At 45.1% G+C, this 12,125-nt stretch overlaps 1 protein-coding gene across 1 annotated transcript in view; it reads right to left on the bottom strand.

Annotated features, from left to right (window-relative positions):
• Positions 1-10,822, bottom strand: part of oprl1 (opiate receptor-like 1) — an 18,484-nt gene extending 7,662 nt beyond the window's left edge. The window contains exon 1 of the mRNA XM_067239785.1: positions 10,796-10,822. Within this exon, the coding sequence (XP_067095886.1) occupies positions 10,796-10,812 (17 nt within the window). The 5' untranslated portion in view covers positions 10,813-10,822. The remainder of the gene's footprint in view (positions 1-10,795) is intronic.
• Between the last annotated feature and the right edge of the window lie 1,303 nt (positions 10,823-12,125).

The following is a 12,125-nucleotide window of genomic DNA, read 5'->3' as shown; positions in this document are numbered from 1 at the left end:
CTCTCTCTCTCCTTTTTTCCCTTTTCCAGTTCAATTGTCTTCTCTTTCCTTGTAACAAAATTCCTCTTGCTATCCTCACTCCTTTTTCTCCCCCTCCTTCTTTCTCCCTCCCGCATCTTTGCATTTTCTGGTTTGCATTCTGAAGGTAACAGACCCTTCTACAGAAAGAATATTTCATGTTTCCTCTGACTACCTACTGTCTGTCTGTGGGGACCTAACACTGGGCTCCCCTCTCCTCCTCTCCTCTCCTCGCCCCCCTCCTCCTCTCCTCCCTCCTTCTCTCCTCTCCTCTCCTCCCTCCTCTCCTCGCCTTTCTCCTCCTCTCCTTTCCTCCCTCCTCTTCTCGCCTCCCTCCTCCTCTCCTCCCTCCTCTTCTCGCCTCCCTCCTCCTCTCCTCCCTCCCTCTCCTCTCCTCCTCTCTCCTCCTCCTCTCCCTCCTCGTCTCCTCCCTCCTCTTCTCGCCTCCCTCCTCCTCTCCTCCCTCCTCCTCTCTTCTCCTCCCTCCTCCTTCTCTCCTCTCCTCTCCTCCCTCCTTCTCTCCTCCCTCCTCCTCTGTCCTTTGTGGACTGTAATGGCTGCCTAATTATCTGTAGCATTTCCTGCTCTCTGCAGCAAGACCCTGCTTCATGACAGCATCTGGGGGTCTGGACTGGGTGGGAGGAAGGGAGGGGGGGAGGGAGGGAGGGGGGGATGTGAAAAGGAGAAATAAGAGGAAGTGAAATGGAGGGAGATATGGAAGGGGATGTGTGGGAGGAATACGGACACAGAACATCTGATTCTCTGTAACCAAAAAATGAGATTTTGCTGTTTTGTAATACGGTATTAAATAGTTATTTGATGCTACTGTGTGTTTGTTTGTATGTTTGTTAAGAACATGGACTGAAAGTGTCTTTACAGTAAGTTGATTTCAAATAATAAAGCAAACATACATGCTTGTGCTACACTCACACACACACCAGGCAATTTCATGAAAGTATAGTTAAAGACTGGCCTTATTCATTACATGAAAGCAGCAAAGCATGTGGTAGTGGAGGTGATCCATCATTCTGCTAAGTGGCGCCCTCCTTCTCTTCGATCTCCTTCCTGCCTCCCTCTCTGTTCTCTTCCTTCTTGCTTCCCTCTCCTCCCTTGTTCCTGCCTCCCTCTATCTTCTCTCCTTCCTGTTTCCGTCTGTCCTGACACCCTGATTTCACTCTTCCTTCTAGCTTCCTTTTCTCCTCTCTCTTTCCTGTGTCCCTCTTTCCTCTCTTCTCACTTCCTTCTTGCCTTCTTCTCTCCTCTCTCATTCCTGCCTCACTCTTTCATGGTCTGCTGACTGACCCAACCACCAGCAACCTGAACAGAAGAGTGGGACATGAATATTGCATGGCCTTGCCATGTCAGATGATTTATCTAAAATAATTACAGCATTTCTGTGCCTTGCAGCCATGCAACTCCATAAAGAGGTGGGGGAATATGGTTTAACTGATCCTGTTTCATCTCCCATACATTGAAGTTTCAAATATTCATAATTAGTTTGAATAATTCAGGCACAGTGTAGATTATCTAGGCTGTCAGTGGCAGGGCATAGCAACACACAGAGTCATGTATGTATTTTATTCTGTGGTTTATAAAATGAAGGGTGTGTATGCATGCTCTAAGAGTTAGTGTTTGCATGCCTGTCTACAGGGGGGCTTCACTAACAATACTCAATCAACACAGGAAGTGTCTCTGTGTGTAAACACTTTCCATTCCACTTGGTAACATAATCAGACATTTCCAAACAAATAAACAAAAAAACTGCAGCAACAGCAATTTTCTGAAAATCATTGAGTTAAGTTAAGATACTCCATACACATACTTAACAGACGGGTATGAAAGCAGCCTTTTTAAGAGAGGAGGGCTGTTTGCATGTGATTAACGTCTTAACAAAAAATCGACAAGACCATGCTTCTGGTAAATGCTAACCTCTCCCTTTAAAAACATGAGTCATTAGTCCTAAATATGTCTAAAACAAAGCAGCTACCTCTTCTTCTAACATTCCCCCCCGCGCGCACACACACACACACACACACAGCACAGCTTACAATGTAGGAGGTGCTCCTTTTCTTTCTCTCCTCCAATAAGAATTAAATTAGAGCAACACAATCTAACTTATAAAATATATATATATATTGTTTTAGGCCTGTCATCTGAACTGTGAATCCCTAGCAACCGCTGGCCAGTTGCCCTGAGAACAGTGTCTGTGACTCAAATCATTCTGGCCTCTGGTTCAAATAGTTCTGCTTTTTCACCCTGCACCGAAGATTTCCTCAATCCCAGCTGAGCAGCTGTGCTCAGGTTCCCAGCACATACCTTCATTATCCAGCAGCATTGATTGGAGCTGAGGCTTTGTGTGGTACAGCCAGGGTGAGTTTTAACTCAGACTATACGGGTCATACACTCCCACATAGAAACTCACAGCAAGAACATTCTCTCACTAATTGAGAAAAATCCTCTTTTTGCACGCCCCCTCAGCAAGTGGACCTACACTCAATATGTGTGTGCACGTGTGTATGGCAATAATAGACTAACAGAGAGGATATGAGGCTTTTGACATTTAGACAGAAATGGAGAGGACACTTCCATTATCCCAATACACTCACACCTTTCAATGGGTTAAAAACAATAATGGAAAAGATAAGAGATTTCCATTAAGACCACGTCGCCATTGTTAGACAATAGTGCCTTCACGGTCTCAGTAACAGCAGGCTAATGAAAGGCCTGGCAGGTTGAGGTTAGGTAGGACGGGTGGGCGGACAAAGCCTCCTCCTTTGGATCCGGAGTCAGCTTCCCAGCAAACACAACTGTTCTGACTCCTATCTGTGTTCACCCCATTTCACCCCATCATTTGTAGTCAGCTTTTAAAAAGTTCCTTTAATCTTTTTCTAGCCCTTGCCTTAATCCCAAGCCTAACTCGACATCTAACCCTAAGGTTAACCATTCCATGCTAAAGTTATTGTAAAGTATTGTAAAGTTTTTTTTCCAGCTCATATTCAAGAACCACCAGAATATGTAAAAGTGTGGTTAAATAAAAGATGATGTTTAATACTAACTAAACTGGAGTGGACCATAGTAGAAGAGTTCTAATAAGGTTAGGCCATCATACTAGGCTCTTAAGTCCTCCACTCTGTCCGGCAGCCTTCTGGTTTTAAATGCCCTCATACATGAGTCATATAGAGAAAAGAGTGCTGGTCTACTTAAATACCTTTTCTAATATATTTTTTCCTTTTCTCCTCCAATCCTTTGCCAGACAGGAGATGGAAACGTTTTCTATATGATTACAGCATTTGGTGCGAATATGTGAGTAGGAGAGAAAGGGAAGGAAGAGAGGACGGGGGGGGGGGGCAGAGAAAGAAAGTGAGGTATATAGAGAAATATAAAGAGGGGGCATAGATAGAGTGAAAGAGAGTTAGAGAAAGAGAGAAACGGTGAGAGAGCAACAGACGTCACTCACGCAGCTATTCCTTCATATGTAAAGCGGCACTCCAACAGCTGTGACGTACAACTGACGCACATTAGCTGTTTAGGTTGGTTGAAATCTAAGGCTGAGAGGTCTTCCTGCTGGCCTGGCTGAAGAGATCGCTGTGTGCAAACCAGTGCCTCAGAACAGTTTAAATGTTAAAAAGCTCAACGTTCTTTCGTTAGACTACATTTAGTCATTTAGCAGACGCTCTTATCCAGAGACTACATCTGAATTACTCTACAGTTATAATTATCTTTTCTGTTTTTATGCTCTTATCATCTCTATAGATGGACGTCTCCTCAATATTTCCATTTTAGAATTTGTTCTTGATGCATCGAGATAGTTTGGTGGTTTAATGCTTGTGTGTGTGTCTGCTCGATAACTGTTCTGCAGTTCATTATTTATAAAGTTGCATCCTGCTGTGTGTCTCAGGTGACTGTGCTTGTCCATCCACAGTGTTGGTAGTGATTAAATCAGCAGAAAGTGGTGCTCCTGCTGACTGCCCTCTCTGCCAGACCACTGTTTACGACTCCAGCACAGGATGATTTACTCTTACACAGATATGGGGGAGGGGGGCTGAATCCAGGACTGGTAAGGAGGGAGGGGAGGGGTGGAGTGGAGAAAGAGAGGGAAGTAAGGGGCATAGGATTGGGAGAGGAAGAAAGACAGAGAGAGAGAAAGAAATGAGAGAGAGGTTATAGAAAGGAGGGAAAGACGAAGAGCGAGAAAGAGAATAATAAAAGAGAGGGAGCGTGAAAGAGCAAAGGAGAGGTAAGAGAGTCCACTGACAATGGCTCTTTTACTGTCATTTCAAAATCAATGAACATGAATGAACTGCCGGAGCATAACATATTTATAAATTAAGTTTGACAAAGAGAGACTTTTTACAGAACGCCTGCTAACTACACGGCCATGCCTTCACCACTGAGGCAGTGTGATCTACCTCCCCTCCCACCTTCTCTTCCACCTCTTCTCGTATCCTATCCTTTCTTTTCTCTCTTCCCCTCTCTTCCCCTCTCCCCAGCATTTGAATTTTCTACAATAATTCCCGTGTTTCTGAGAAGGACTTCATGTCACCCATGTGTTTCGGTTGATTGTGGTAATCAGACAGGGGACAAAGAGGAAGGTCATCAAGGACGGCAGCACAGAGACTCATTAGGGTCTTACCTGTCAGTCTCACTGCCAGCTCCAGCAGCTGTCCACACACACACACACACACACACACACACACACACACACACACACCCTCCCACACCCTTCCACACACACAGAGCAAAATGCCTCTGCACCAAGCACACATTAAAGGCCCCCTCCTCCACACACACACACACACACACACACAACACACACACACACACCAAAGGCATCCAACAGAGATAAAAACGTCTGCCTGTTTCAGCAGCATCTAGCTGCAGTCTGTGAATAATGAATGCCAGCAGAGAAACGAATAGAGCAGGTTTGCATCATTTCCTGCAGGTTTAGAGTGGAAGAGAGGGAGGGAGGGAGGGAGTGGAAGAGAGAGGGAGAGGGAGGGAGCCGAGCTCTGACATGAACATTAAATGGAGACAGCTGTGATTGCTGACTGGCTCCATGAAGACCGTCACCTGATGAATTGAGGTGAATTTAGTTGTTATCTACTTTCTAACGCTGCTGTTCGTTATGTCTGGAAGGCTGCAGTAGACTTGTATTAGTGTGTCTGGTATAATAGACCCTTATCATCACCTTGATACACCTTATCATCAAGCACCTTGCATTATCATCAAGCACAACTTTTACTTCCTCTCTTCTCCTTCTTCTCCTCCCCTGAACTCCTTCTCTGTCCACATGTTATACTCTCCTTCCATTCCACCTCCCTTAGGGTTCCCTCCTTCACACCTCTCAACATACTCTCCACACTTCCCCTCCCCTCTCTAAAAGCGTTGGGCCATTTACAGCTGCCAACTAAATGATACCTTGTAAAGGATAAACAGGATAAACAGTCATCAGCCTACTGTCTAGGCCACACACACACACACACACACACACACACACCCTGCTCATATGAAAGGCTCTATAGCTCCCCCATATGAGGCCCCTCATTAGCTTCGCCGCAGACAGCACCGCTAGCGCCCCGTGCTCGTCCACCATGACAAATGGTCCAATCATATACAATCATTGACTCAATGAGGTAACCCCCCCCCTTCACACACACACACACACACACACACACACACCAACCTCCCCGACTAGACCACCATTTCACTGGTTTGCTATTTTGGTCTTGGTAAGCTTTTTTCACCGTGGCACACAGGTTCCCCATGCTCATTTATTAGTTGCTGAGTGGAAAGACGTCCTGCTTTGATTGCTCTGCACCGGCAGAAGTGGGGAACAGGGAATGAGTGTGGATATCCATTATCATGTTTCCAGCATGTTTTTTCTGAGTGTGGGCTGGTATGTATTTGTGTGAGAGTGTCCATGTCTCCTTCACCCCGATCAATAATGACATGTCACAGACATTGATTGAACCCAGCAGGCTGTCTTTGCATTTCCCTCCTTCTGTTCTTCTTGCCAGCTGTCTTTCTATCCTTTCTTACTTCTGTCATCTTTTGTCTCTTCTGTCTGTCTTTTCTCTCCCTCCCTCCATCTTTCTCTCTCTTCCTCCCTAACTCTCTCTCTCTCACACACACACACACACACACATTCACATACGCTCTGAGTTGGAAATAAATTACACCACCATCCAGTTATCAAGTGATTGAGTGTAGTCCAGTGACCAGTGGCCTGACATGTTGGGGATATTAGAAAAAACACACACAAGTACAGTCTTGTACAAACACATGGATACACACCAGTACATATACACACCCACACACGTGGGAAATGCTAGCAGACACTCCTGTGGACAGAAACCAGTTGTGACTGGCCTGATGTGCCAGAGGTGGCAATAAAGAAATGAAAAAAAAAAGTCTCATTCTCTCTTTCTCTCCCTCTTCCCTGTAACCAGAGATTCAAAACCCCCTCCCTCATTCCATGGTCGTAGAATTGCTCTCATTTTAGAGGCCTTTGAAATGAACTCATAACTCATCAGCACTATCATGGTCACTCATTAGCGTGGCCTGTAGACTGTCAGGCTTGCACACACACATGCACACACACAAACACACACATAACATAAACACTCGTGAAATTGCTATTTCAGATATAGCCAGCAGCCAGTTAATTGGCCGGTAAAGATGTAATTACTCACGCACACACATACGCACACACACACACACACTAAAATATCTTGGGGAAAAGCATCCAAAGCTACAAGCACTCTCAACAGGAGATCAATGGCCCATAAAGATGAAGATATGCAATCAATCTACCCCCCCCCGCCACACACACACACAGGAACAGTGTCTGCACAGCAGTTTACCACTCACACAGGTTAGCGTACTGCAGATTCTATTTGTTGTTTTGCATTTCCCTCTGCAGTGTCAAGTCAGTGGGATTAATTTATTCACACACACGCTCAACCCGATATGTGTCATCCGATATTTGTGGAGTCAGATTGAGTTGTAAGCAGAGTGTCCCTAGATCACCACAGGGATCATGTCCAGCAGCAGAAAAAAACACCCAACAACATTTTGACCTGCAGACCTACATGTATACAGTATTTCAATATTATTATAAGCAGATGAAGGTGGCCTCTGCTATGGCTCCACTCTACTGTGGCTGACTCACGTGTAAGGTGAAGGGTGTACGAGTGTGTTTGTATTTCAATCTCTCTCTTTCTCCATCGTATCTATTTGTGTGGCTATCTTGCTCTCATACTGCTCTTGAAAAAATTGAGACCACTGCACCTTTTTTCAAGTTGAGAAGGACCATTTTGAGTGAGGAACAGAAGGGTAAAATGTAAGAAATGAAAGAAAAAGCTGCAGTGTGTTCTTTGGTTCGAGCACTATAGCTCAAATGTGTGTTTGTGTCTTGATGTATCTCTCATATCTATATGGCTTGGAATGTTTCTAATACAAAGGAAGAGAGAGAGGGGGAGAGAGCGAGAGAGAACGTTGAAAGCTCCTAGCAGCATAGGTCTCATCATCTTGTTCAATACTACCTCTTGCAAGTTACAGTTCAGGGTGGACAGTTGATATAGGGGCTCCCAGACAAAGAACATACCAACACCAGCTATATTACACACACAGACACACACAGACACACACACAGACACACACACAGACACACACACACACATACTCCGTCTGAGACTGATCATCCTTGTGACCAAGGGAACAAGCCTCTGGACAGGGTGGTGCCAGGCTCGTCCTACTGTTCGCTGGCGTGAACACAGAGACAGATGGACACACAGACAGATGGACACAGAGACAGATGGACACACAGACAGGTGGACACACAGACAGATGGACACAGAGACAGATGGACACACAGACAGGTGGACACACAGACAGATGGACACACAGACAGATGGACACACAGACAGGTGGACACACAGACAGATGGACACACAGACAGGTGGACACACAGACAGATGGACACAGAGACAGATGGACACACAGACAGGTGGACACACAGACAGATGGACACAGAGACAGATGGACACACAGACAGGTGGACACACAGACAGGTGGACACACAGACAGATGGACACACAGACAGATGGACACATAGACAGATGGACACACAGACAGGTGGACACACAGACAGATGGACACACAGACAGATGGACACACAGACAGATGGACACACAGACAGGTGGACACACAGACAGATGGACACATAGACAGATGGACACAGACAGATGGACACACAGACAGGTGGACACACAGACAGATGGACACACAGACAGATGGACACAGAGACAGATGGACACATAGACAGATGGACACAGACAGATGGACACACAGACAGATGGACACACAGACAGATGGACACCGCCAGGACCAGACACTTGCGGAGAGTTTGGGACTCCATAGTTCTGGTGAAGAGACCATGTCTGAGGGTATGGACACAGAGCTTAGGTTACCATTAGAGAGGACAAGGAAAAAGAGAGAGAGAGAATAATTGTGTGTGAGAGAGAGAGAGAGAGAGAGAGAGAGAGAGAGAGAGAGAGAGAGAGAGAGAGAGAGAGAGAGAGAGAGAGAGAGAGAGAGAGAGAGAGAGAGAGAGTAGAGATTACAGTTTTTCTCAATTGTTTACACACAAATACTGGTACTTGAGACACAATGACCACAACATGTAACTCATGCACCAACCCCATGAACCAATTGTGCTAAACTACAAGCACAATTCCAATGCTTTACACTCAAATTGCAGTTCTAACACACACTTTTTTCAAAACACTACACACAATTCTCTGCATTTGGCACAATTTTCATGAAGAAAATATTTTGTTTTCACAAAGAACACACTGCCATTCAAATACGCACACTGACTCATCGCATGGACAAACACCTGTCACACAGTTTTACAATTAGCAATCAGAGCTTTAGAATAAAAGGGCAACAGGTGACCTTTTCTGTTTTTGAGCAATGGATGTCAACATTGGAAACAGAGGCAGAGGAGTGAGAGTAAGAGGAGGAGGACAGGGAGGACGAGGATGAGGAAGGCCAAGGACCATAATCTCTGCTGAGATCTGAGCCGCTTTGGTTGACCATGTAGTCAACCATGGTCTAACAATGAGGGAGGCTGGGCAAAGAGTACAGCCAAATTTGAGCAGGTACACTGTAGCATCCATCATCGGGACTTTCCGAAATGAGAATAGGTAAGAAATCTACTCTCACTACAAAATTGCAGTAGGCCTACTGCATATCAATACAGTACTCAATGAGTACAGTAGTAAAGTATTGCCTGTGGACTGTTCTGTAGGACTGTAAAAATAAAGTATGTTTCAAGTATTTGGAAAATGTATTCCTACTTTGTATTCCTACACAGTATTTACAGTATTTTACTATATGTTTGGCAGAACTGAAAGATTACCAACACAAGGTGATCGGGAACGTCTTCTGTCTCCTGAACAGGAAACTGAAATCATGAACATGGTCCTAGAAAATAACGCCATAACATTACGGCAAATACAAAGAAAAATAATAATAATGTAACTGTATACACTATACAGTAAATTATTCTGTTGTTTTGTATGTAAACCGCTATATGTGTAACTTTGTGTTGGTTGGGATGTACCCTCTCCTCTAGTCTTCAGACCACTGCAGCAGGTTTCTAGGAAACCCAGTGGTCCCTTGAGAGGACAGCATAGAGATGACACAGTGCAGCATATGTCACTGGTGAAGGAGAGGAGAACTGTACCACCAGATCCCTGTCACCCCCCCCCTCCCCCTCCCAACAACAACAGGTGCACGTCACGTGACCCCTCTAAGACGTGGGATGTGTCTGCCGCCATTTACATTTAGTCATTTAGCAGACGCTCTTAACCAGAGCGACTTACAGTAAGTACAAGGACATTCCCCCTGAGGCAAGTAGGGTGAAGTGCCTCGCCTCAGGACACAACGTCATTGAACACGGCCAGGAATCGAACCGGCAACCTTCCGATTAATAACCCAATTCCCTAACCGCTTAACCAAACCCAGGGTCCTGGGCTGCTGCAGGACACATCCAGGGTCGTGCTTCTGCTCCAACCGCATCTCCGGGATTAGCCCGCTAGAGTTTAGCAACTCTGTCACACTCTGGTATTAGGATTACTTTAATGGGACCCAACAGTCATGGTGATTATCAGGACAGAGGATACTTATATGAACTGCACTGTTTACCATATGTACCTCCGTGTAACTCTCACTACGTAAACAGTTAGGCCTGTCCAGGAAACCCAAAACGTGCTTCGTCATCTTTCACCACACAGATTCTACAGGGTTAATCGACTGTTTTAGATTTGTGAAGAAAAGCTTGGACACACACAAGCATACATATAGTTATGATATGTGTACTTCCATACAACTATAATAAGAACAGGACCAGTTGATTGTGTTTCACCAGTGGCCCAGTGTACAATAGGTACGATATGTAATACATGCTTCTCAACAAGTATCAGTCACCTGCTTTCTGTATGAAAAGTCATCAACACTGCAGAACAGTTTCAACAGGATAGGTGGAGAAAAAAAATAAAAGGATACTATCCATTTTCAAAAGGCCCTGTGATGCACATGGCGAAATGAAAAGGACCAAGGCCTGCACATACACACACACACACACACACACATAACCCACACACATTAATGCCTTCCATGGGTGGCTACTTCACATACACAGGACATTTTAAGCCCATGCCTAAACATGAACAGGTGACCTAGGTTGACCTAAGTTGCATGTGCCTCTTACCTGATGATGACGTACATGACCAGACAGTTGCCCACGAGCCCCACCACGCAGACGATCATGTAAACCACCACTATGGTCATCTTAATGCCGGTTGGAAGGTAGGTGTCGGTTTCGTTGTATGGCCCGCTGAAGTTGTTCTGGAACAAGGATTCGTTATAGAAACGGAAGTGCTGAGGTCTGCCACCGTCTCGCTTGCGAACTCCATGAAGACCGTCACCTGATGAATTGAGGTGAATTTAGTTGTCATCTACTTTCTAACGCTGCTGTTCGTTATGTCTGGAAGGCTGCAGTAGACATGTATTAGCTGTGTCTAGTATAATGTTCTAGCGTGCTAAACAAACTAAGCACAAGCCAACACAGAAACGTTGCAGAACAGCTCATGGGGCACACTGCGACTGGGCAATACATTTACTGGAGCATACACCGCAACAGTTATTATTTTGATCATTTTCTGTTGATACGCCGCTCTACACTCCAAGTACTTTTAACTACAGTCAGTAAGCATGAATATCCTACGGTTCTATCGTACCAAAATACACCGCAGAGTGAAACGATTCCCACGCATGCATGCATACCATACCGTTAATTATGAAGCTAATGCAGCCTTCGTTGTTGAGAAGCGTTAAACGCGTTCTCTTGTGCTTACACAGACGAAACCGATAAGTTGATTGTTGGTTTTCGCTCTCTGATTGTATTGTAGTCTATCTTCGGTTATTTATGTCAGACTCCTCACGTTGTTCAGTTTTTCATTGCCCCAAGTGGTCCAGATTTTCCACGGTCTCTAGGACGATAGAAACATTTCTACCTCAATAACACACTGACTGAGGGAGGGAGAAGGGAGGGAGGGAGGGCGTTAAGCTCTAGCTTGCCTGGCTCCTTCGATTCTTTCCGTATATCTCCTGAGCTAAGACAGACCTCAGCGTCTCTCTCTCTCTCTCTCTCTCTCTCTCTCTCTCTCTCTCTCTCTCTCTCTCTCTCTCTCTCTCTCTCTGTTTGCCATAAGTGCCAAATGTGGCTGCTAAACTCAGCCTAACTTTTTAACATATCTCTCAGCCAGACATATCTCAGCTAAATACTGTCAACTAGCAGTGTCGCGTGCCTTCGTCCGCTTTTGAGATATGTAACCTAATAGATAAAACTGGATGAACTGTTTAAGTGGGTCAATTGACTCCGGCATGGCTCAAATAACAGAGTAATGCGGATAAATGTAACCTAAGATATATGTAGAGCATGAAGTCTTATCCTTCTGAATGCTGATGACACGCGCCTTCCTAAGGCCTAACTTCACGAGGCCCTTTTGTACACGCATGCATCAGACAAAAATGTAGAT

This window comes from Osmerus mordax, chromosome 7, assembly GCF_038355195.1.
Source record: "Osmerus mordax isolate fOsmMor3 chromosome 7, fOsmMor3.pri, whole genome shotgun sequence".
In the NCBI taxonomy this organism is placed as follows: domain Eukaryota; kingdom Metazoa; phylum Chordata; class Actinopteri; order Osmeriformes; family Osmeridae; genus Osmerus; species Osmerus mordax.
This window is presented reverse-complemented; position numbering and strand designations above follow the sequence as displayed.